This window comes from Coregonus lavaretus, assembly GCF_964263955.1.
Source record: "Coregonus lavaretus genome assembly, chromosome: 31".
NCBI classification, from domain to species: Eukaryota; Metazoa; Chordata; class Actinopteri; order Salmoniformes; family Salmonidae; genus Coregonus; species Coregonus lavaretus.
The window spans coordinates 19,717,191-19,742,484 of NC_140018.1; the positions used below are offsets into that span (position 1 = coordinate 19,717,191).

Genomic DNA, 25,294 nt, shown 5'->3' on the forward strand with positions numbered 1-25,294 from the left:
GTGATCTTAGGCTTGTGTGCGGCTGCTTGGCCATGGAAACCCATTTCATGAAGTTCCCGACTAACAGTTCTTGTGCTGACGTTGCTTCCAGAGGCAGTTTGGAACTCGGTAGTGAGTGTTGCAACCAAGGACAGAGGATTTTTACGCGCTACACGCTTCAGCACTCGGCAGTCCAGTTCTGTGAGCTTGTGTGGCCTACCACTTGGCGGCTGAGCCATTGTTGCACCTAGATGCTTCCACTTCACAATAACAGCACTTATAGTTGACCGGGGCAGCTCTAGCAGGGCAGAAATTTGAAGAACTGACTGTTGGAAAGGTGGCATCCTATGACAGTGCCACGTTAAATGTCACTGAGCTCTTCAGTAAGGCCATTCTACTGCCAATGTTTGTCTATGTAGATTGCATGCTTGTGTGCTCGATTTTATACACCTGTCAACAACGGGTGTGGCTGAAATAGTCAAATCCACTAATTTTAAGGGGTGTCCAAATACTTTTGTATATATAGTATAGCTTCCTTACTTTCTCGTGTTCTTCTTATTTCTATTTCTCGTGTGTTTTTGTTCAAATGTATTTTATAGTACTACTGATATTGATTAATGCATTGTTGGGAAAGAACTTGCAAGAAAGGCATTTCACTGTACTTGTTAGGGCCGGGACGCAATATTTATTCCATGGCAAAACTGAAAACACGAAGTAGACCAAACTCTTTGGTCCTTTAAAAACCTGCTGTATGTAAAATATTGCGTGCTATTGATTGGAAAATAAATACATGTGACTCAGGATGACAACATGTTTGTTTCCAACAATTGGCCTGTTTTCCTAAAGAAGTTAAATCCGCTTGGTGTTTTGTTTCCTTGCCACAATAGAGATATTGGTATCGTCCCGGCCCTAGTTCTTCTGCACGTGACAAAACTTGAAACTTACCAGAGTTCTCCAATCACACCCACACTCTGACCACTACCGCCAAGTCACACATCAGAATGACTAATTACATCAAATTTTACAAGAGCAGGCCGTAGCAGGTCCTCACTAAACATATGACTTCACTCTACTGAGGACAAGAGAGTCATTCTGTCAATCCAATATAAACAGTGGTTAAAAAAGAAAAACACGCAAATGTCATTTTTTCACTCAACCACATCCTGATTAGTGAAGCAAAAAATTCAGCAAAGTCAGGTAAAACATTGATGAGTCATCTGTGTGGACTTTAAACAGTAAAATATAATTGTGCCTTTGGAAAATGTCTGGCCAAGTACTATAGTTTTAGTGTGATGCTAAAGTGTGATATGAATGATAAACAGTGTTTGATAACACATTCATAGAGGGTTTCGGCATTTCTCTAACTCTTTGGTCCTGCTCAAATCCACCAATACCTAGTCACGTTAACTCTTTCCACTATATACGGGTTAAAAATGGTAGATTGTCATTGAGAAGCCAGTAGCTGTCCAGTAACATGCTATACATGACATCAGAGCCAAAGTTCCCTCTACACATTCTCGGCACTGAGCAAATTTCAGGTCTGCTGCGTACAAACCTCAATGTTGTGAAGATTCTGTGCAACTTCCAGCGCACGTTTACTGTGAACACTGAGGCGGTACCTGCTTTAAGTTACAGTTTTAACAGTGGCCAAGTAGGTAACTGTGGCTATTTGGTCATTTGTAGGTCTACCAGAGTGGCCTACCATCAAAAATAATGGAGAAAATGCATCCCATAACATTTAAACATGGAAATAGCTGTTATATCATTCAGCCTACAGTAGCAGCCAACGAGTAGTGTTCAATGTAGGCCTGCCATGAGACTTTTGAAAAGAAAAAAACATGCAGGGCTTAACCTGTTTATCCACTTGTCCTTCACAGAAGGAGGTGACTGAAAATGGTGCTGTGTTTGATGCAAGAAACCGCTATACAAAAATGCATTATTCCCATACCATTATTACAGAGAATCAGACTTTATGCTACCCTCTGCCTATTGGCTTCTTAGCTTATTCAAGCCTGTCTCAAAATACAACACCGCCCCATTAAGAAAGAAAAAATTAACTCTATACCTGACTTGCTTTTCAAAGATGTCTAAAAATGTACAAGTTTTGTGCTATTGTAGGACTGCAAATGATCTATAACTGGGCTAATAACTCTAACTAGCAAAATATATTAACAAAATGTGCACACGTGGCTACATGCAGCTCTCGCTTTGATCTCAAAACAAGCACATCTACTCACGACAACAGCTGTAAACAAATAAAATCGTATTTGTCACATGCGCCGAATACAACCTTACAGTGAAATGCTTACTTACAAGCCCTTAACCAACAATGCAGTTTTAAGAAATTCCAACAACAACAAAAAACACAAATAAATACAATATAAATTATGAAATAAAAGTAACAAATAATTAAAGAGCAGCAGTAAAAATAACAATAGTGAGGCTATATACAGGGGGTACTGTTACCGAGTCAATGTGCGGGGTCACCGGTTAGTTGAGGTAATTGGGGTAATATGTACATGTAGGAAGAGTTATTAAAGTGACTATGCACAGATAATAAACAAAGAGTAGCAGCAGCGTAAAAGAGGGGTGGGGGGCAGTGCAAATAGTCTGGGTAGGCATTTGATTAGATGTCCAGGAGTACCAGTACCCCCTGTATATAGCCTCGCTATTGTTATTTTTACTGCTGCTCTTTAATTATTTGTTACTTTTATTTCGTATTATTTTATATTGTATTTGTGACTTTTTTGTTGTTGTTGGAATTTCTTAAAACTTGGGGGTAGAAGCTGTTTAGATGCCTCTTGGACCTAGACTTGGCGCTCCGGTACCGCTTGCCGTGCGGTAGCAGAGAGAACTGTTTATGACTAGGGTGGCTGGAGTCTTTGACAATTTTTAGGGCCTTCCTCTGACACCGCCTGGTATAGAGGTCCTGGATGGCAGGAAACTTGGCCCCAGTGATGTTCTGGGCCGTACGCACTACCCTCTGTAGTGCCTTGCGCCCGGAGGCCGAGCAGTTGCCATACCAGGCAGTGATACAACCAGTCAGGATGCTCTCAATGGTGCAGCTGTATAACTTTTTGAGGATCTGAGGACTCATGCCAAATCTTTTCAGTCTCCTTAGGGGGAAAAGGTTTTGTCGTGCCCTCTTCACGACTGTCTTGGTGTGCTTGGACCATGTTAGTTTGTTGGTGATGTGGACACCAAGGAACTTGAAGCTCTCAACCTGCTCCACTACAGCCCCGTCGATGAGAATGGGGGCGTGCTCAGTCCTCTTCTTTTTCCTGTAGTCCACAATCATCTCCTTTGTCTTGGTCACGTGGAGGAAGAGGTTGTTGTCCTGGCACCACACGGCCAGGTCTCTGACCTCCTTCCTATAGGCTGTCTCGTCGTTGTCGGTGATCAGGCCTACCACTGTTGTGTCATCGGCAAACTTAATGATGGTGTTGGAGTTGTGCCTGGCCATGCAGTCATGAGTGAACAGGGAGTACAGGAGGGGACTGAGCACGCACCCATGAGGGGCCCCCGTGTTGAGGATCACTGTGGCGGATGTGTTGTTACCTACCCTTACCACCTGGGGGCGGCACGTCAGGATGTCCAGGATCCCGTTGCAGAGGGAGGTGTTAAGTCCCAGGGTCCTTAGCTTAGTGATGAGCTTTGAGGGCACTATGGTGCTGAACACTGAGCTTTAGTCAATGAACAGCATTCTCACATAGGTGTTCCTTTTGTCCAGGTGTGAAAGGGCAGTGTGGAGCGCAATAGAGATTACATCCTCTGTGGATCTGTTGGGGCAATATGCAAATTGGAGTGGGTCTAGGGTTTCTGGGATAATGGTATTGATGTGAGCCATAACCAGCCTTTCAAAGCACTTCATGGCTACAGACGTGAGTGCTACGGGTCGGTAGTCATTTAGGCAGGTTACCTTAGTGTTCTTGGGCACAGGGACTATGGTGGTCTGCTTGAAACATGTTGGTATTGCAGACTCAGACAGGGAGAGGTTGAAGATGTCAGTGAAGACACTTGCCAGTTGGTCAGCGCATGCTCGGCGTACACGTCCTGGTAATCCGTCTGGCCCTGTGGCCTTGTGAATGTTGACCACAGTCCAGATCAAAGTAAATGGCACATATCCATATATGGCAGTGATCGATTTGCATATAGACCTACTGCAGCTCTGATTGGTTATGCCGCACTGGTCTGTGTAGAGTACGGGGGCGGAGTCTTGCGTGCAATAGAATCCTACTCTGATGCGTTCTGCCTACAACAAAATCTCTTGCATGGGTTGTTTTCTCGCTATGTTGCATTAAAAGTGGCTAAGATTTCGTTGATTCAATCACAATTGCCACAGTAAAGGGAAACGTTGATAGTGTTAACAGGGAAAACTCTAGAAAGTCGAGTGAAGTTCAATCTCATGCTTCTCTCCATGGGCTGATATAGTATTTATTCTGCGCGGCAGTCTCAGAGCTACTCCACGGCCGTCCACATCTTAGAGGGAACATTGGTCAGAGCTCAGGGGCTGCATTCCAAACATGTAAAAGACACACCCTCTCCCCTCAGCCCTCAACTTAAATGGACACTTCTGATGACGTATCATGACGTATGATGAGTTGACACTTGCAGGGCAAGGGAGGAATGAATTCATTAAAAAATGGACCGCCCTTGCCCGGAAATTGCCCACTGTTGTGTTTTCAGTCATCATGGAACCACCGGTAGCTGTTGTGTGTGCTTTATATGTGCTACAGTCAATTATGATTGCATTTCGTATCTTGGCTAGAAAACAACGAATCCGCAGACATCGAATACTAGCCATCCGACAATATCAGGTAAATCGAAAATGATCATGTATAAGTGTGATGTCAGGGAAAGTTGTATGCGCTAGCTAACGTTTCCAAAAGCTAACCAAACAAAAACCGGATTACTTTTACGAGACGTGTTTGTGCCGTCATGTGCATTAGTAGCACAATTTCTAACTTATTTACATTTGTTTTTACTTACACTTGTATGTTGACTTCTCTATATTGATGTTGGCTTTAAGTTTTGGCTGCCTTTTCTTAGCGGATGTACAATCATCACAAATTGAATTATGGGGCGTTTCAGGCTCCGGAGTGAACAGAATTGTACACTCGCACACTATCACAAACGAGGGCTGAGGGGCTTATGTTGCCCACTTCCTTTGCTTGGCTAATTGTTTGGACCAACGGCAAAGATGGCTGCAGGGATTCCCCCAAGGGCATAAGGCGAGGGTAAGTGGAGGAGGGTGTGTCTTTCACGTGTTTGGAACGCAGCCAGGGTCTCTGGTTCACAGAGCTGTATGGGTTTTCACTGACAGTCTTTATAAACTTAAGCATCACGTGACAAGATGCCCCCATCCTTCCCACTAATTGGGCTACTTTTGCACATAGTTGTTGACCGAGTGAGGGAAACGCTGTAAATCGAGAGGAGTCGCTGTGTTCTGAAAGATGAGACATTGAGGATTATAATAAATACTGCTTTGATGTCATACAAGCAAACCACATACATACCAATTGTGCAAGTTCTCCCACTTAAAAAGATGAGAGAGGCCTGTAATTTTCATCATAGGTACACGTCAACTATGACAGACAAAATGAGGAAGATAAATCCAGAAAATCACATTGTAGGATTTTTAATGAATTTATTTGCAAATTATGGTGGAAAATAAGTATTTGGTCAATAACAAAAGTTTCTCAATACTTTGTTATATACCCTTTGTTGGCAATGACACAGGTCAAACGTTTTCTGTAAGTCTTCACAAGGTTTTCACACACTGTTGCTGGTATTTTGGCCCATTCCTCCATGCAGATCTCCTCTAGAGCAGTGATGTTTTGGGGCTGTCGCTGGGCAACACGGACTTTCAACTCCCTCCAAAGATTTTCTATGGGGTTGAGATCTGGAGACTGGCTAGGCCACTCCAGGACCTTGAAATGCTTCTTACGAAGCCACTCCTTTGTTGCCCGGGCGGTGTGTTTGGGATCATTGTCATGCTGAAAGACCCAGCCACGTTTCATCTTCAATGCCCTTGCTGATGGAAGGAGGTTTTCACTCAAAATCTCACGATACATGGCCCCATTCATTCTTTCCTTTACACGGATCAGTCGTCCTGGTCCCTTTGCAGAAAAACAGCCCCAAAGCATGATGTTTCCACCCCCATGCTTCACAGTAGGTATGGTGTTCTTTGGATGCAACTCAGCATTCTTTGTCCTCCAAACACGACGAGTTGAGTTTTTACCAAAATGTTCTATTTTGGTTTCATCTGACCATATGACATTCTCCCAATCCTCTTCTGGATCATCCAAATGCACTCTAGCCTGGACATGTACTGGCTTAAGCAGGGGGACACGTCTGGCACTGCAGGATTTGAGTCCCTGGCGGCGTAGTGTGTTACTGATGGTAGGCTTTGTTACTTTGGTCCCAGCTCTCTGCAGGTCATTCACTAGGTCCCCCCGTGTGGTTCTGGGATTTTTGCTCACCGTTCTTGTGATCATTTTGACCCCACGGGGTGAGATGTTGCGTGGAGCCCCAGATCGAGGGAGATTATCAGTGGTCTTGTATGTCTTCCATTTCCTAATAATTGCTCCCACAGTTGATTTCTTCAAACCAAGCTGCTTACCTATTGCAGATTCAGTCTTCCCAGCCTGGTGCAGGTCTACAATTTTGTTTCTGGTGTCCTTTGACAGCTCTTTGGTCTTGGCCATAGTGGAGTTTGGAGTGTGACTGTTTGAGGTTGTGGACAGGTGTCTTTTATACTGATAACAAGTTCAAACAGGTGCCATTAATACAGGTAACGAGTGGAGGACAGACAAGCCTCTTAAAGAACAAGTTACAGGTCTGTGAGAGCCAGAATTCTTGCTTGTTTGTAGGTGACCAAATACTTATTTTCCACCATAATTAGCAAATAAATTCATAAAAAATCCTACAATGTGATTTTCTGGATTTTTTTCCCTCATTTTGTCTGTCATAGTTGACGTGTACCTATGATGAAAATTACAGGCCTCTCTCATCTTTTTAAGTGGGAGAACTTGCACAATTGGTGGCTGACTAAATACTTTTTTCCCCCACTGTACCCACGAGTCCAAATGTGCACTTCACATTTCCATATTTGAAAACTCATGTCATTTACAGTATCAACGTTTATGTTTGATCCGCAGTTACAAGGATGACACGTGTTTTACCCTGGGTTGTCCTGAACAGAATGAGTCTGTGTTTGTCCTATTGTGAAGAAAATTAGCTGCGCAACATGCACTTGAATGCACTCATGACTCCATTTTATGTGCACCAAAATTACATTCAGTTTGTCTGAAGTGCCTTTCGAAAGCCTAACACAGCAAGATACTATTTTATAACTTAGCTAGCCATGTTGGCAATAGAATGAAGCCCAATTGACCCAGATTTATAATTGAACGTTTTTGGATTGCGTAAACAGTAATTGTGTGAGGGTGGGGAGAGGTGTGTGGCCACTTGGAGACACCAGTTAGATTTCGTTATTGACAAATGCTGTGAAATGTACAGTAAATGTAAAAGGTACATACAATCAACAGTGTAATATTTGGATTCAGTCTTGTGTCAGATTAACTGTTTTGTCCTCAACTTTGGTCTGATCATTTCCGGCCATGAACTCCAAAGTGTTCTCTTTCAATTGCTACCATGGTCATGCATATGATTTTTATACTTCTTCTGTTAGAATCATTTCAATTTGGCCCCATCCATATAGGCCACTTTCCACGAGCGTAAGGGGTTAACCAGCTGTGTGTGTCGGAGCAAAGCACTCCAAGGCTAACCCATGCCCATCTCCTACATCAGCCATAAGGTTTGCATGCCTGCCTACTTAACATGCAGGACACATCTCACTCCAACCACTGCAGTGAGTGAGGCAACAGGCAAGACCACCTCTAATTTGTTAAAACCCCACAGACAGCTGGGTGGATATCTCAGGTCTTTACAGCAGTCAGTCTTCCTGTCAGTCAGCGGAGCTTACCCTCACCTGTGTCCTGAGAGTTGAGCACCTCCAGGGCATGCATCATGGCACTGGCGAATACGTTGGCATCCTCCTTGCTGCCAAAGTTGAGGCCGTAGACCTGCCTGGCATCACGCCACTGGTGGAAGGTCTGTGTGGCCTGGTTGTACTTGAGCCCCTTGGGAATGGCACAGTTTATTACCACCTGGAGAAGGAGAGAGAGGGGTGGAGAGAGATGGTTTATTCTGAAGTACTGAAAGGACTATGCGTGTTCCTCAAAACAAGTTTATTGCACTCATATGGAGAAGTATGAAAATGTATGCACTCACTAACTAAGTCGCTCTGGATAAGAGCATCTGCTAAATGACTGAAATGTCAAATGTAAAATGAGAAGGAGAGGTAGAGAGGGAGAGAGAGGTGAGATGGTTTTGATAGATAGCTATTCTCAAGCACAGAAAGAACCGTGTTGCTCAGAATACGTTTATCATGATAACAGGAAATGTAGCTTTGTAGAGCACATAATAGGTCTACTCTATAAAGTGAGTCATACATAAAAGCTAATACTCCTCAGTCAGTCTAAAAGCACTTAAGAACCGCCACTCACTACAGTAAAGCACAAGCCACCTTGAAATGTTAAATATATGTGGTTATTTAATCGCTTTGGCATATGACCAAGAAGAAACGCTGTCTATAGTTTTCAGTTCAGAGAAACATGAGCACACCTTTCATAAGTAAATGGAGGGAATCAAATGAGCTGCGTTCAGCTCCAAAGCAATCATTCACAGCTTGAGGATCAAGATAGTTGTTCAGTTCTAGAATGTTAGGGTTGGTGAAAGCCGTGGAAAAAACACCTATAATATCCGCACCACGTTTATTTTAAATATCTAGAATTTAATTGGAACATTCCTTTGGCTCTTGAAAGTGAAGATGTGTTGGTTTCTAGCTTTATTTTTCCTCTGGGCGGCCAGGCCAGAGATTTACATAATCTGTTCTCTCATTTTTGTTGATGAGCTCACTGAGGCACACAGCGGAGCAGAAAAAACAAAACGGCTGTCGGTTCAACTCCAGTCAGAGACAGAGGAACAGTAGAGGAACCGAGCATAACAAATATAGTTAATCTAGCCCCTATCAGAAATCAGCAATACTGTACCCCAGCCAAGAAACACTCCTGAACTCTATTAGCTCTTCAGTCGAGTCAGGCTCTGAGCAGCATTCAAGGCCTAGGCTATAGATTTCACTGCTGCAGTCACCAGTTGAAAGAGTCAGTGCAAAAGGGAAAGTATGCTATATTGCTACCTTACAGTCCAATAAAGATGCATAAATTGAATAATAATCTGAAATGCGCAAAATATATTGTGCCTATTCATCATCTATAGATTTTTATTTTAAACCAACTAGTTTCAACTTCAGCCATCATTAGTGTGTTTCATACTGAATGGTTGAAATGACCTTGACAAGCCAAAGCCCCAACACTACAGATAGATAGTCTACCTTCCTCTGATCGATTCTCTGCACTAAACAGATGCAGACAGGTGGCTGTATCAGTCAAAAAATAATAAGCAGCACCAAATCTTCATACGTTTTGCATTCATCCCGTCTCATTTTAAATAAAAGTCAATCACATCAATATTAAATCATAATAATTAGAAACCAGAAATTCATCAGAGGGCCTAATTAACATGCATCAGGATTGACGTGGGATTAAAGTCTGATTAAAAGAGTTATGAAGCAATATAGAAACATGTCCCTTTATGATCAAATTATTGACTTACTAAGCAGAGGATGAAGACTATACATCTTTGACAACAGAAATCCTACACCGGGTCCGTGTTCGTTAACCAGTTTGCTGCTATGAACCCATAACAGTGTGTCAACATGACCTTTCCATGGAGTCCAATGATCATCTGAACCCAGTTCTAAGAAGAGTCAAGTTCCTCCTACATGTTGAGGATACATGTCGCTGTGAGTGTTTATAGTGGTGGTGTGAAGGACCTTTCTCCTTGTGTTGACATGAACAACAGCAGGAGAGCAAGGCCTCGTAACGACCTGTCCTCCTCTCTTCCCACGGGACGGGAGAAGTCAGGGAGAAGACAGAGGGGGTTCTGGGAGTGCTGATACAGCACATGCCGACCAGCGAGCACTCCCTCGCTCTCTCCTACAGGAGGAATGCTGTGTGTTAGCTCTCTCTCTCTCTCTCTCTCTCTCTCTCTCCTTGAGGGTATGGATTCTGCAACGCTCAGCGACTGTAGAGACAACAGCAAGACCTCACTACTCTGGAGACACTGCACTTTGACACTTTAGTCATCATAGGAATGAGACTATTGGATCAATATTTAGAAACTGTGACATGTGTTTTTGGATATCTACGTCAATTGTCCTACACACACAGTATAGGTCTACAGCAATTGTAAGGATGAGTGTGAGACCAAGAGAGGGAGAGGGCCAGCAATAACTTTTTATTGCATTGGTAAAATGAAAACAATAACACTGAGGTTTTTCCACTGCGTTAAATCCCTCTGCTCCAGTTTGCTGCTATACAGGAAGTAATAGACAAGCAGACCAGGGTCAGGCATTCCAGAAACGAGGCCTTCAAAGTTAATGGGGGGGTAGGAACTCTAAATTCGATTCTTAAAAAGTGGTCAGGGTTTATTGCTTCAGGGGGAACAAATAGCGACTACTGGAGGTTTTTTATAAAGTCTTCAAAGAAAGAAAAACATCCAAGAATTAAATAGTACTTGACACCCCCTGCATCAGGGCTGGGTTTGCTGTCATCTTTAACTGGCCTCTGTGGGTAAGTTCTCGGAGGGGAGCGGGGTGCTGCGCTGGGAGAAGGTAGAGGTCTGCACGGGACTGATTTCTTCATCCCACGCTCAGCTTTTCATACTGCAACCAGCCCGCTCCCACTGTCTTTCTGTCCAACTCCCACCCGCTCCAGGAAGAACTTGTGCCGAACCCAACCGTAGTCCCGCAATGTTATTTTAGGTGTATGTAACGAAGCTCGCTTGCCAGCCATGGTCCCAGCAATTTTGCACCCTATAGGCAAAATCAAGAATTGTGAAATTACCAGAGATTCTCACGTGGCCCACTATATTAAGCTATCGGTATTACTGGGATATATCAGCCAATAGGCTAGACGTAGTTTGAAGAGAGCCCAGTTAGTGAGAGAGCGGACACTTTTGCACTTTCTCTTGAGCTACATTTAGCATATAGCCTACCTTTTAAGAGTGGGGAAATTTTCAGACGCATACAAATATGGGTGATCAATATTTATTTCCAGGCAATTTAGTAAACTTTAGCCTAATCCTATTTAGGAAGTTAATTTCCTTGGAAATATAACTTCCCCATGCGTCTCCACCCATGCATATAGCCTACTCTATTTAATTGAGACCACACACACACACAACTGATCTTGCACGCCCTACTAGGAGTGGAGAGGTATGGCTACTGAACTTGAAGCAGCCAGAATGATGAGAGCGGACACTTGCACTTTCTCTTGAGCTATGTTTTGCAAATAGGATATAGCCTTCCATTCAGGAGGACGATTTACAGGCAGAGACAAATGGGTAATCAATATTTATTGAAAAGTGAAAAGGCGCAACGCTCACTCACCATGGTATGCGTGCAATGCGCAATTTCCTTTTCAAAGATGCTTATGTTTTGATTGCACCCCAACTCACGTTGGTTGAGCGCCCTCCACTTCTTTCCATTATCAGTATTTATTTACAGACACCGTAGTAAACTATAGTCTAATCACTTTTAAGTTAATTTCATTGGAAAGATAATTGCCACCTGACTCACTCTATCCATGCATAGGCAGCCTACTCCATTTCATTGAGACCACAAATACTGTATAGGCGCACTTGACCTTGCGCGCCCAACTAGGAGAGGTAGGCTACTGAACTTTAGCAGCAAATTCTGATTGTGTGAATAATGTGACAAAGAGGTGCTTTTAATACAATAGGTAGGCCTAGGTTAACACATATTAGCAAAGCAGAAAGACGACCGTTTCCAAATAAAATCGTCTGACCGTCCACAGCACAAAAGATGCAGACTGAGCCGCAATGATCTCTGTTGGGGCCCGCAAGTCCCGCGGGATAGAGGTTCTGTTGGAGGTTCTGTGAACCAAGAAGCCGCTGTGGCCTGTGTGTTTATGTCTGACCGTCACACCACAGCTCTCGGTCTCAATCACTGCATGGTCCTGACCAGAAACACGTCTCCATTGGCCTCTCCTGAGACAGGAGTATATAACAGGATCTGCCACTGCAGAAAAGACCCCTGGTCCACTGTGCCTCTGGTGGTAGACAATGCCTCATTGGACTACACTAGTACTGCACTCAGCCCTCTCCACAAACACTCTTCCTGTGTGGCAGTGAGGCCCTGAGAGACAGCACCGATGTTCTGGAATGCAACACTGACTGGATCCTATAGTGATCATCCCCCAACTAATGGACTGGCAGAAGTGTTCTGTGTGCGAGTCTATCCACTAACACCATTACAGTGAAATCTACTAAATACCAACAGTCTGATGCCCTGAGAGAGATACTCCCAGACATGTAGAGTGAACTCTTTTAGAACATATGCAGGATCAAATCAGACCAAGCTAACCATCTGCTCAGTCCCAACCAAGGCAGGATAATATACCTCTACTAAAACCTATTCACTCTTAAAGCTGAAAACAGCCCATCATGGCTTCCTTTAAGTCTATTTCAGGGAAACCACTTTGTTTGTAATGAGAATAACAGACGAAGAGGGAAAACAAGAGTTTTTCAGTTCCTGCTGACATAACTGAATTTAAAGGGGTTCGGAGTTGGGGGGGAATTCAGTTAAAAACCCAGGAGATGGGTTTGGGCAAGGGTCAGCTGCATTGTGTACGCTAGCAACACACACAGAAGGCTACCAAATACCAAACAAACACCAAACAGACAACAATCAGCTCCAACACTAATCCACCAATAGGAGAGGTGTAGTCTGGTACCGTGGAAACAATTCAGCAGCACCTGGTGTCGTGTTTCTCTAAATATGCCTCCTATTTTTCCTAAGAACAGGCCATCCTCTAATTTTCCACAAAAAGGTTCACTTCATTAAATACAGATGTGTATCACTGGCTGCCTGGCCGGATCTTATCGAATGGAGTAAAGGCAGTCAGAGAGGAGAGGAATACAGGAGACTGTTACATTTCCTCTCTGGCCTGGATCTACATTGTTGTTGCTGTCTGTTGACGCTATAGCTAACCATGGACTAGGGACAAACAGACCGACAGATTGATGTTTTTGAGAGCTTGGCTGTGATGTGACGGTTACTAATGGAGCAGCAGAGCTCTCCGATCTGTTTCCAATTACAGAGCTGGATCATTGCTGAGAGACACTGAGAAAAGCAAGATGGCTGCCAGGCTACTCTCCTAATGACACGTCAGAGACGGAATAACGTAAAGAACTCTAGAGTCATCCGATCAGTGCAGTTCTCAGGCTCGTGAAATCCTGGTCCCACTTCAAATAAACGACAACTTCTAAAGTCTTTATATTGCATTCATAAAGTCTTCACAAGCACTACATACTTCTCAAATCATCCAGCCCCATGCTGTCCCACTGACTCACCTGATGGTCCTGTATTTTGCGTCCCACCACCCGGAAGGCGTTGTTGCCCGTGTGGTGGTATATGTGCACTCTGCTGAAGCCTGTGGAGCCGCCGGCTGGAACCCATTTCTTATTGGCATCGTCATACACCATGACAGCGGCCCGCGCCTGACAGATACTCTGTTCACTGCAGAGAGGAGAAGTGAGAGAAACAGGGACACACGTTAAACAGCAGTACACAAGGGGACATTGGTTTCTACCCCAAACAGTTGATCAGAGTTAATCAAGCCTGGCCAGCACAGCAACATTTGTGGTCTCCTGAAAGTCAGGAACTGGAAGAGTGGCTGTCTGAGAGGGTAATGCCTCCTGTAGCTCAGTTGGTAGAGCATGGCGCTTGCAACGCCAGGGTTGTGGGTTCGATTCCCACGGGGAGCCAGTATGAAAATGTATGCACTCACTAACTGTAAGTCGCTCTGGATAAGAGCATCTGCTAAATGACTAAAATGTCAAATGTAATGGCATTGGAGGAGTTGTTTATGTAATGAGATCGGACATGATTAAAAGGAGAATGGTCTAAGGGGGTGTCAAATATCCATTAAGATACACTATATGACCAAAAGTATGTGGACACCTCATGGGCATTAATATGGAGTTGGTCCCCCTTTTGCTGCTATAACAGCCTCCACTCTTCTGGGAAGGCTTTCCACTAGATGTTGGAACATTGCTGCGGGGACTTGCTTCCATTCAGCTACAAGAGCATTAGTGAGGTCGGGCACTGATGTTGGGTGATTAGGCCTGGCTCACAGTCAGCATCCCAATTCATCCCAAAGGTGTTCGATGGGGCTGAGGTCAGGGCTCTGTGCAGGCCAGTCAAGTTCTTCCACACCGATCGACAAACCATTTCTGTATGGACCTCGCTTTGTGCACAGGGCCATTGTCATGCTGAAACAGGAAAGGGCCTTCCCCAAACTGTTGCCACAAAGTTGGAAGCACAGAATCATCTAGAATGTCATTGTATGTTGTAGCATTAAGATTTCCCTTCACTGGATCTAAGGGGCTTAGCCCGAACCATGAAAAACAGCCCCAGACTATTATTTCTCCTCCACCAAACTTTACAGTTGGTACTATGCATTCGAGCAGGTAGCATTCTCCTAGCATCCGCCAAACCCAGATTCGTCCATCGGACTGCGAGATGGTGAAGCTTGATTCATCACTCCAGAGAATGCGTTTCCACTGCTCCAGAGTCCAATGGCGACGAGCTTTACCCCACTCCAGCCGACGCTTGGGATTGCGCATGGTGATCTTAGGCTTGTGTGCGGCTGCTCGGCCATGGAAACCCATTTCATGAAGCTTCTGACAAACAGTTATTGTGCTGACGTTGCTTCCAGAGGCAGTTTGGTAGTGAGTGTTGCAACCGAGGACAGACAATTTTTACGAGTTTCAGCGGTCCCGTTCTGTGAGCTTGTGTGGTCTACCACTTCGCGGCTGAGTGGCTGTTGCTCCTAGACGTTTTCACTTCACAATAACAGCACTTACAGTTGACCGAGGCAGATCTAGCAGGGCAGAAATTTGACGAACTGACTGTAGGAAAGGTGACATCCTATGACAGTGCCACGTTGAATGTCCCTGAGCTCTTCAGTAAGGCCATTCTACTGCCAATGTTTGACTATGGAGAAACCATAAAGCCTAGGCCTAGTATTTAACAGAGTCTTGGTAACTACATACACCACCACACTCCTACCTGTCCACACTCCTGCCTCACCACAAAGGGCTCTGGTCAAAACTAATGCACTATATAGGCTATAGTAGTGGGTGTCATTTGAGACTTGGCCAACTCTGTTACCGACCAGCAGAACAAAACAATTAGGCCAAGGCCCTGTCAGGCAGTAAATTATTCACCAACATGCTTCACCCTCCCTCCCACTCCATAGCAACTACTCCAACAGGAGGAGACAGACAGGAGAGAGAGCGGCAGAATGTGAAGAGAGAGAGAGAGAGGCAAAGAGAAAGATGGAGGAGAAAAAAGTGAGAGAGAGAGAAAGAGAGAGAAAGAGAGAGAGAGGTTAGAGGCCCTGGGGAAGAGAATATAGGAGAGCAGAAGAGAGCCAGGGGATATTGGGAAGTGTGTGTGTGTGTGTGTGTGAACCGCCACACACAACCTCTCTCAGGTGAGTGTCAGCAGGGGAGAAGGGAGTGTTGTTCAACAACATTAAACCATGCATGGGAAAGCCCGTTTTCCACTTTCTTCTTTCAAAGAGGCTTGAAACACGCATCTCCTCTCCACAGCTTGATTCATCAGAATCAATGTCATCTGGCGGTCGTTTCCTGAGGAATCCAATGGGTGGACCACTGATTATTGAACTCTAGTCAGACCGGAGATGGCAGAGAGACAGAGAGCAATTCCACAAAAGTCTCAGAAGGCAGAAAACAAGAGAATAAGACCGGAATTGCAAAGCTGGCTGAACACTGACAGGCCCTAGGCCTACAGGGAGGCAGGGAGTTCCCAGACTTGATGTGGGAAGATAATGCTTTGGAAGGGAGGAACAGGGGAGGGTCTCTTACTCAGTAGTACCTTCGTCATCTCACTCCCTCTGCAAGGGAGAACCCAACCCACCCCTCACTCTCAGCACCCATCAGCATACAGCAGTATAACAAATTAACTATGCCCTGCCAAACAGACAGAGCCATGAAGGTCACCAGCCTCTCTCTTCAAAGGAAAACAGCCATAAACACAAAGCAACCTCGTGCTCAGAGACATGCATCACTCCATCTACGATATAATGACCCATGAGAGCAGGGTAGGCACAGACATAACAGCTATGGTTACTGGCTGTACATTAAAGGTAACTGCAACAGCAAATTGCTTTGTCAACAAAAGGGTACCAGAGTCTCAGCACAAATTACTCTTAAAGACCACTAACAGATTTAAAAATCTGAAAAACAGTATTCTAACTAAAGCGCATAATATTTGTGGCTGAGCTCGAAGATGATCTATGCTCTTTCATCCGAGAAAATCATCATTCCATTATTGCTTTCCATTAGCGCCTGTATGACTATCTTTAGAACTGAATTGCTTTAGCCAGGCAGAGGCAGTTATACATCTGCCTGCCTGCTGTAGACTGTATGTGAGTGCTAATAACCTGCCAAGAGACCTGAACCCACTTATCCCACTACACATAGCTAGCTTCCTAGTCTCACACACACACACACCTCCACAAGACAGTCATCTTCCCAGTGTGAACACACCTGACAATAAAGCACACCTCCCGTTAATATGCTCCTAATTGACAACAATAACAACCCTACAGTCTTCAGTAGAAACAAACTGGTGAATGACATACAATGGAAGTATTGTACAACAGTCAATCCTCCTGCATAGATAAAGAGATGACATTGAATAGTAAAGGACATGGTCAAAAGCAGTTCTTTTCTCATGTTGACCATGAACTACAGTGAGGGAAAAAAGTATTTGATCCCCTGCTGATTTTGTACGTTTGCCCACTGACAAAGAAATGATCAGTCTATAATTTCAATGGTAGTTTTATTTGAACAGTGAGAGACAGAATAACAACAACAAAATCCAGAAAAACGCATGTCAAAAATGTTATAAATTGATTTGCATTTTAATGAGGGAAATAAGTATTTGACCCCCTCTCAATCCAAAAGATTTCTGGCTCCCAGGTGTCTTTTATACAGGTAAGGAGCTGAGATTAGGAGCACACTCTTAAAGGGAGTGCTCTTAATCTCAGCTTGTTACCTGTATAAAAGACACCTGTCCACAGAAGCAATCAATCAATCAGATTCCAAACTCTCCACAATGGCCAAGACCAAAGAGCTCTCCAAGGATGTCAGGGACAAGATTGTAGACCTACACAAGGCTGGAATGGGCTACAAGACCATCACCAAGCAGCTTGGTGAGAAGGTGACAACAGTTGGTGCGATTATTCGCAAATGGAAGATACACAAAATAACTGTCAATCTCCCTCGGCCTGGGGCTCCATGCAAGATCTCACCTCGTGGAGTTGCAATGATCATGAGAACGGTGAGGAATCAGCCCAGAACTACACGGGAGGATCTTGTCAATGATCTCAAGGCAGCTGGGACCATAGTCACCAAGAAAACAATTGGTAACACACTACGCCGTGAAGGACTGAAATCCTGCAGCGCCCGCAAGGTCCCCCTGTTTCAAGAAAGCACATATACAGGGCCGTCTGAAGTTTGCCAATGAACATCTGAATGATTCAGAGGAGAACTGGGTGAACGTGTTGTCGTCAGATGAGACCAAAATGGAGCTCTTTGGCATCAACTCAACTCGCCGTGTTTGGAGGAAGAGGAATGCTGCCTATGACCCCAAGAACACCATCCCCACCGTCAAACATGGGGGTGGAAACATTATGCTTTGGGGGTGTTTTTCTGCTAAGGGGACAGGACAACTTCACCGCATCAAAGGGACGATGGACAGGGCCATGACCGTCAAATCTTGGGTGAGATCCTCCTTCCCTCAGCCAGGGCATTGAAAATGGATGGGTATTCCAGCATGACAATGACCCAAAACACACGGCCAAGGCAACAAAGGAGTGGCTCAAGAAGAAGCACATTAAGGTCCTGGAGTGGCCTAGCCAGTCTCCAGACCTTAATCCCATAGAAAATCTGTGGAGGGAGCTGAAGGTTCGAGTTGCCAAACGTCAGCCTCGAAACCTTAATGACTTGGAGAAGATCTGCAAAGAGGAGTGGGACAAAATCCCTCCTGAGATGTGTGCAAACCTGGTGGCCAACTACAAGAAACGTCTGACCTCTGTGATTGCCAACAAGGGTTTTGCCACCAAGTACTAAGTCATGTTTTGCAGAGGAGTCAAATACTTATTTCCCTCATTAAAATGCAAATCAATTTATAACATTTTTTACATGCATTTTTCTGGATTTTTTTGTTATTCTGTCTCTCACTGTTCATATAAACCTACCATTAAAATTATAGACTGATCATGTCTTTGTCAGTGGGCAAACGTACAAAATCAGCAGGGGATCAAATACTTTTTTCCCTCACTGTAGTTATAAAATACAATGCAAATGAATGGAAAAGAACAATGGAAATGTAATTTATTCATGGGCTTCTGCTCTACTCAGTATTCAAATACATTTTATAACCAAGCTCTTATTACAAGATTCCCTTGTTTCACATTTCCACTGGTTTCCTTGTTTCACGGGACTCTTGTAGGAGACGTGTAATGAAGTATAGTGCTCTAGTCTAAACCACCAGAGAGAATCTGGAACATAACTAAGGCCTTTGGCTCTGATCCGCCACCACTTTCCAACCACAGGCAACTGAAACCCAGAGGAATCCAACCCCAAACCAAGTGTCTAGCGCAGTCTCAGCCCTCCGAGTGGGCTTGAGGTAGCAACATAGCATTGGTGGTGGACTGCCCTTCCCCTTAAACATCAGTTGTCGGATCAGAGGTCGCTCATTACCCCTTAATTTTCACTTCTTTCACCCCAAATCTGCACAGTCATCTAAGCAATTGGCTGACCACCCTCTCAAACACATATGGGTTGAATAATGCGTGTTAGTGTACAACGGCTTACTGTTGTCATAACAGAGAGACTGAGAGACCCAGAAAGGTTATTCGCATCACTGTGAAGCTAAATGGGATTCACAAGAATGGACGTAAAGCAAAACAAATGTAAAGGAAAGTAGCTAGCTTCTCAATGTAGGTTGTTGTAGAGTCCTGCCTACCTAGTAGATTTGTAGCTAGCTGTGTAGGAAAACAAAGCTAAGGACAGTGGCTTCTCTAACTCAATGGAGGTTATAGGCTAGTATTGTGTTGCCTTAATGCTTAGTTGAGTAGACCCAGACAGACCCAGACCTTCTCATCATAGTCCTGATCCCATTCAGAGCCTCTCTTCTCCCTATTAGTTCCTCTCAGTCTGCTCTGTCTGCTCTCAGTACACTTAAACAGCTGCCTCTGGGCTCTCTTCAGCCTCTCTGAAGGACAGGGTAGTAGAGTACTCCACTCAGAATACCACCAACACCACCCCCTTATACAGTACCAGTCAAAAGTTTGGACACACCTACTCATTCAAGGGTTTTTCTTTATTTTTTATATTGTAGAATAATAGTGAAGACATCAAAATTATGAAATAACACATATGGAATCATGTAGTAACCAAAAAATGGTTAAACAAATCACATTTTATATTTGAGATTCTTCAAATAGCTAGCCTTTGCCTTGATGACAGCTTTGCACACTTTTGGCATTCTCTCAACCAGCTTCATGAGGTATTCACCTGAAATGCATTTCAATTAACAGGTGTGCCTTCTTAAAAGTTAATTTGTGGAATTTCTTTCCTTCTTAATGCCTTTGAGCCAATCAGGTGTGTTGTGACAAGGTAGGGGGGTATACAGAAAATAGCCATATTTGGTAAAAGACCAAGTCCATATTATGGCAGGAATAGCTCAAAAAATTACTTTGAAAGTTTCTTCAAGTGCAGTCGCAAAAACTAACCGCTATGATGAAACTGGCTCTCATGAGGACCGCCACAGGAATGGAAGACCCAGAGTTACCTCTGCTGCAGAGGATAAGTTCATTAGAGTTACCAGCCTCAGAAATTGCAGCCCAAATAAATGCTTCACAGAGTTCAAGTAACAGACACATCTCAACATCAACTGTTCAGAGGAGACTGTGTGAATCAGGCCTTCATGGTCAAATTGCTGTAAAAAAAACATTACTAAAAGACACCAATAAGAAGAAGAGACTTGCTTGGGCCAAGAAACACGAGCAATGGACATTAGACCGGTGGAAATGGAGGAGGAGTTGTTATGGTGTGGGGGTGTTTTGCTGGTGACACTGTCTGTGATTTATTTAAGATTCAAGACACACTTAACCAGCATGGCTACCACAGCATTCTGCAGCGATACGCCATCCCATCTGGTTTTGGCTTAGTGGGACTATCATTTGTTTTTCAACAGGACAATGACCCAACACACCTCCAGGCTGTGTTAGGGCTATTTTACCAAGAAGGAGAGTGATGGAGTGGTGCATCAGATGACCTGGCCTCCACAATCCCCCGACCTCAACCCAATTGAGATGGTTTGGGATGGGGCGGACCGCAGAGTGAAGGAAAAGCAGCCAACAAGTGCTTAGCATATGTGGGAACTCCCTTCAAGACTGTTGGAAAAGCATTCCAGGTGAAGCTGCTTGAGATAATGCCAAGAGTGTGCAAAGCTGTCATCAAGGCAAACGGTGGCTATTTGAAGAATCTCAAATATAAAATATATTTTGATTTGTTTAACAATTTTTTGGTTACTACATGATTCCATATGTGTTATTACATAGTTTTGATGTCTTCACTATTATTCTACAATATAGAAAATAGTGAAAATAAAGAAAAACCCTGGAATGAGTAGGTGTCCAAACTTTCGACTGGTACTGTACATAGTAAATACACACACACACAGTACACAAACCACAGAGTACAGTACACACACACAGGCAGACACACTACAGTACAGTGCAGTACACACACACTACAGTACACAACAGACACACAAACACCACATTTAGACAGGTACAAACACACCCATGAAGCTGTAACGTTGAGCTGGTGGAATTGGAACAGGTATAGGAGAGGGTTTCTGTCCCTTCATTAATGTTAACGTCTCTATATCAAAATATAACATCAAAGAGCCTGGCTGTGAGAGAGCACAGAGAGGAGAGAGCACAGAGAGGAGGCAGCTAGCGCTGGTGACGTCATAGCCAGCAGAACTGTGAGAAGCGCTCCAGGGACTAGCTAGGCCTGCTTATGCAATACAGCGCCTGCCTTCTATTTCCCTACCAAAGAATACATGGCAAATGGTCAATGTATCACCGCTCTGATTGTTATTGCTAAGAACAGGAAGGCAAATTCTTTTTGAAGGAACACTCCATTGTTTATGTCTGTAAAAAGGTCTAAATCGTTATTTTCAACACAGTCGAATGAACAGACTTTGTCAGAATGTCCAATTCTTACAATTAAACTGCAGAGAACAGTTTCTGGATTACCTTCAGAAAGACTCGTCAGTCAGTCAGTCAGTCAGTCAGTCAGTCTTCCCAGGGGCAGACAGACAGCACTTCCCTCCACCACTTCCTCTGTCCCCTGTAGGCACAACACCAAAAGGGAGGCCTTGGTCGACAGTTGTGTATTTTCCACATAGCCACAGAGAGAGTAGAGGAAACCCTGATCTCTAAATGGTGTACTTGCATGCAGCGGTTAGGGTTTAACAAACAGGAATGTTGGCATGGGTATCTGTCCGCAGTTTTAATGCCATGGCTATTGTTGGCTTTAATAAGAGGCTGAACTAGGCTCTACACTCAGTCTGGGCAGAGGCCATTTTCCAAGCTGAAAAATGGGACAAACCCTGTAAATCCAAACAAAGCAAAGTAAGACAAAGAAACACGAAGGACAGTGGCTTTTTCCCACAACTCATGTTGAGGCTCTGAGTAGATTTAAATAAAACATGTTTGTTTTGGGCTTTGACTCAACTTTGAGGCCCTAAGACAGAAGAGAAGGGAATTTCCATGGTGTCTGCTCTGACTCACAGAAGAAGCTGGGGACCACATCTATGTGGCCCCTGTGGCTGGATGAGAGGGCCAGGGAAGAGGGCCAGGGAAGAGGGCCATGGTTGAGGGCTGGGTGGCTGTTCATGGAGCAGTGATGGGAGACAGGCGCGTCCAAAATTGAGCTCAGATTCATCCTGTTTCCATTGATCATCCTTAAGATGTTTCTACAACTTGATTGGAGTCCACCTGTGGTAAATTTAATAGATTGGACATTATATTATTTGGAAAGGCACACACCTGTCTACATAAGGTCCCACAGTTGACAATGCATGTCAGAGCAAAAACCAAGCCATGAAGTATGGCTCTGAAACATGATTGTGTCGAGGCACAGATCTGGGGAAGGGCTCCAAAAAATTTCTTCAGCATTAAAAAAGGTCCCCAAGAACACAGTGGCCCCCATCATTCTTAAATGGAAGAAGTTTGGAACCACCGAGACTCTTCCTAGAGCTGGCCGCCCAGCCAAACTCTGCAATTGGGGGAGAAGGGCCTTGGTCAGGGAGGTGACCAAGAACCCGATGGTCACTCCGACAGAGGTCCAGAGTTCCTCTGTGGAGATGGGAGAACCATCTCTGCAGCACTCCACCAATCAGGCCTTTATGGTAGAGTGGCCAGATGGAAGCCACTCCTCAGTAAAAGGCACATGACAGCCCGCTTGGAGTTTGCCAAAAGGCACCTAAAGTACTCTCAGACCATGAGAAACAAGATTCTCTGTTCTGAGGAAACCTGGCACCATCCCTACGGTGAAGCATGGTGGTGGCAGCATCATGCTGTGGGGATGGTTTTCTGCGGCAGGGACTGGGAGACTAGTCAGGATTGAGGGAAAGATGAACTGAGCAAAGTACAGAGAGATCCTTGATGAAAACCTGCTCCAGAGCACTCATGACCTCAGACTGGGGCGAAGGTTCACCTTCCAAAAGGACAACAACCCTAAGCACACAGCCAAGACAATGCAGGAGTGGCTTCAGGACAAGTCCCTGAATGTCATTGAGTGGCCCAGCCAGAGCCTGGACTTGAACCCGATCGAACATCTCTGGAGGGACCTGAAAATAGTTGTGCAGCAACGCTCCCCATCCAACCTGACAGAGCTTGAGGGGATCTGCAGAGAAGAATGGGAGAAAATCCCCAAATACAGGTGTGCCAAGCTTGTAGTGTCATACCCAATAAGACTCGAGGCTGTAATCGCTGCCAAAGGTGCTTCAACAAAGTACTGAGTAAAGAGTCTGAATACTTATGTAAATTTGATATTTAATGTATTTATTTTTGTATACATTTGCAAAAAAAATCTAAAAACCTGTTTTTGCATTGTTATTATGGGATATTGTGTGTAGATTGATGAGGGGGAAAAACTATTTAATCAATTTTAGAATAAGGCTGTAACGTATCAAAATGTGGAAAAAGTCAAGGGGTCTGAATACTTTCCGAATGCACTGTAGATAGTAGACACACCACTGGGGCTAGCCTAGAACACTGATCCACCAACGGCTGGTTGCCAGGATATTTCCCAAACCAAGAAAGTGCAAACGCATACACACCGCAGCTGGAGGGGAAGCAGCACAGCACAGTACAGCACACCTCCCCACATGGGCCTCCAGTGCACCAGAGTGAGAATGCCAGCATAGTACTAGTCTCCACTTTGCCACAACCAGCCCCTCTCAGGTGGCCACCACCTAGTGTCACTCACACAGGGGTGAGAAGGAGCAGAAACTCAGGGCTAGCCTGACACCAGAGTACTGCTGGTTAGAGATGGGCTAGCCTGACACCAGAGTACTGCTGGTTAGAGATGGGCTAGCCTGACACCAGAGTACTGCTGGTTAGAGATGGGCTAGCCTGACACCAGAGTACTGCTGGCTAGAGATGGGCTAGCCTGACACCAGAGTACTGCTGGCTAGAGATGGGCTAGCCTGACACCAGAGTACTGCTGGTTAGAGATGGGCTAGCCTGACACCAGAGTACTGCTGGCTAGAGATGGGCTAGCCTGACACCAGAGTACTGCTGGTTAGAGATGGGCTAGCCTGACACCAGAGTACTGCTGGTTAGAGATGGGCTAGCCTGACACCAGAGTACTGCTGGTTAGAGATGGGCTAGCCTGACACCAGAGTACTGCTGGCTAGAGATGGGACAAAACGTTAGCCTTACAACTCATCATGTGAGCAAATAGTGGACTGTTCCATTTCTAGAGCTCTTCCTTCAACAGAGCACAGAATGTGACGTGATGGTTTGCGCAGCAAACATCCACAGAGGTAGTTTATACACTCCTCCGTTTCAACACTTTCTCCAAAGCCCAGGACGGCTACAAACCAAGAGCAGACAATACTCTGGATTCCTCTCAGCTATGGTAGAAGAGCAGAAGGGAAGGGGTGAGAAATGCCACTGCTGAAAATTCACTGATGATTGAGGTGCCAGAAGCCTGCTGATCCTCAAACTGTTAGAGGCCCAGTGTAGGTGGAGGTGTTGGTGTGAAGAGACTGTTAACATAATGTGGAGTTTCTATCTGAGATTTACCCCGGTGTTTTACCCAAAAGGCTCAGACTTTTATTTTTCCATCTACGCGGGCCGGCACTCGTGTCTCACTGGACCATGGCTCCGGCAGACCTGCTCTGACTTAGGCCAATGCCGGGACACTGGTACTTTTCAGTTGCATTACATAACAATGGCTGTGAACTTTAACACCTTCTCACAAAGCAACAGTCTTGATGATGCAGAGGTTGTTGATTCTGATAACCTCAAGTCTTTAGAGTCACACTCCTGATGGAAACACAATTACACTAGAGTTAGCATTAACATAAAACACTGGCGACACACTGGTGTGGGGTAAGTCTTAGCAAAGTCCCAGTCAGTTGGAGGTGTTCCACACGGCTAGACATAGGACCAACTTCACCAGACCCCTGCTGAGAAATACATGGAGATCCAGTATCAAGGCTAATGCTAGCAGGCTAATCACGGAAACACCTTGTCCTCTCACTCTGCTTCAGCTTGTATACAACTTACAAGACACCCAAGTGATTATGTCATCAATAAGGAATTCATTTGCTTCATGAAATGGTTTCTTCATAGTCTGGTCCCATCTGTATGTGCTCTAGCAAGCATGTCTGGCATGACAACAGTCAGTGGCAGATCGTTATAAGAGTTGGCTAGATAACATAGGAGCATTGGAGCACTTTGTGGTCTTGTTAGCCTTGTAT

The 25,294-nt window shown here is 44.6% G+C and overlaps 1 protein-coding gene across 1 annotated transcript in view; it reads right to left on the reverse strand.

The window, feature by feature from the left end:
* LOC311107062 (protein enabled homolog) overlaps nt 1–25,294 on the reverse strand; it is a 136,225-nt gene that overhangs the window by 57,040 nt on the left and 53,891 nt on the right. Inside the window, exons 2-3 of the mRNA XM_084149523.1 lie at nt 13,540–13,705; nt 7,973–8,150 (exon numbers count right to left, since the gene is read on the reverse strand). Coding sequence (XP_084005649.1) covers nt 7,973–8,150; nt 13,540–13,705 — 344 coding nt within the window. The remainder of the gene's footprint in view (nt 1–7,972; nt 8,151–13,539; nt 13,706–25,294) is intronic.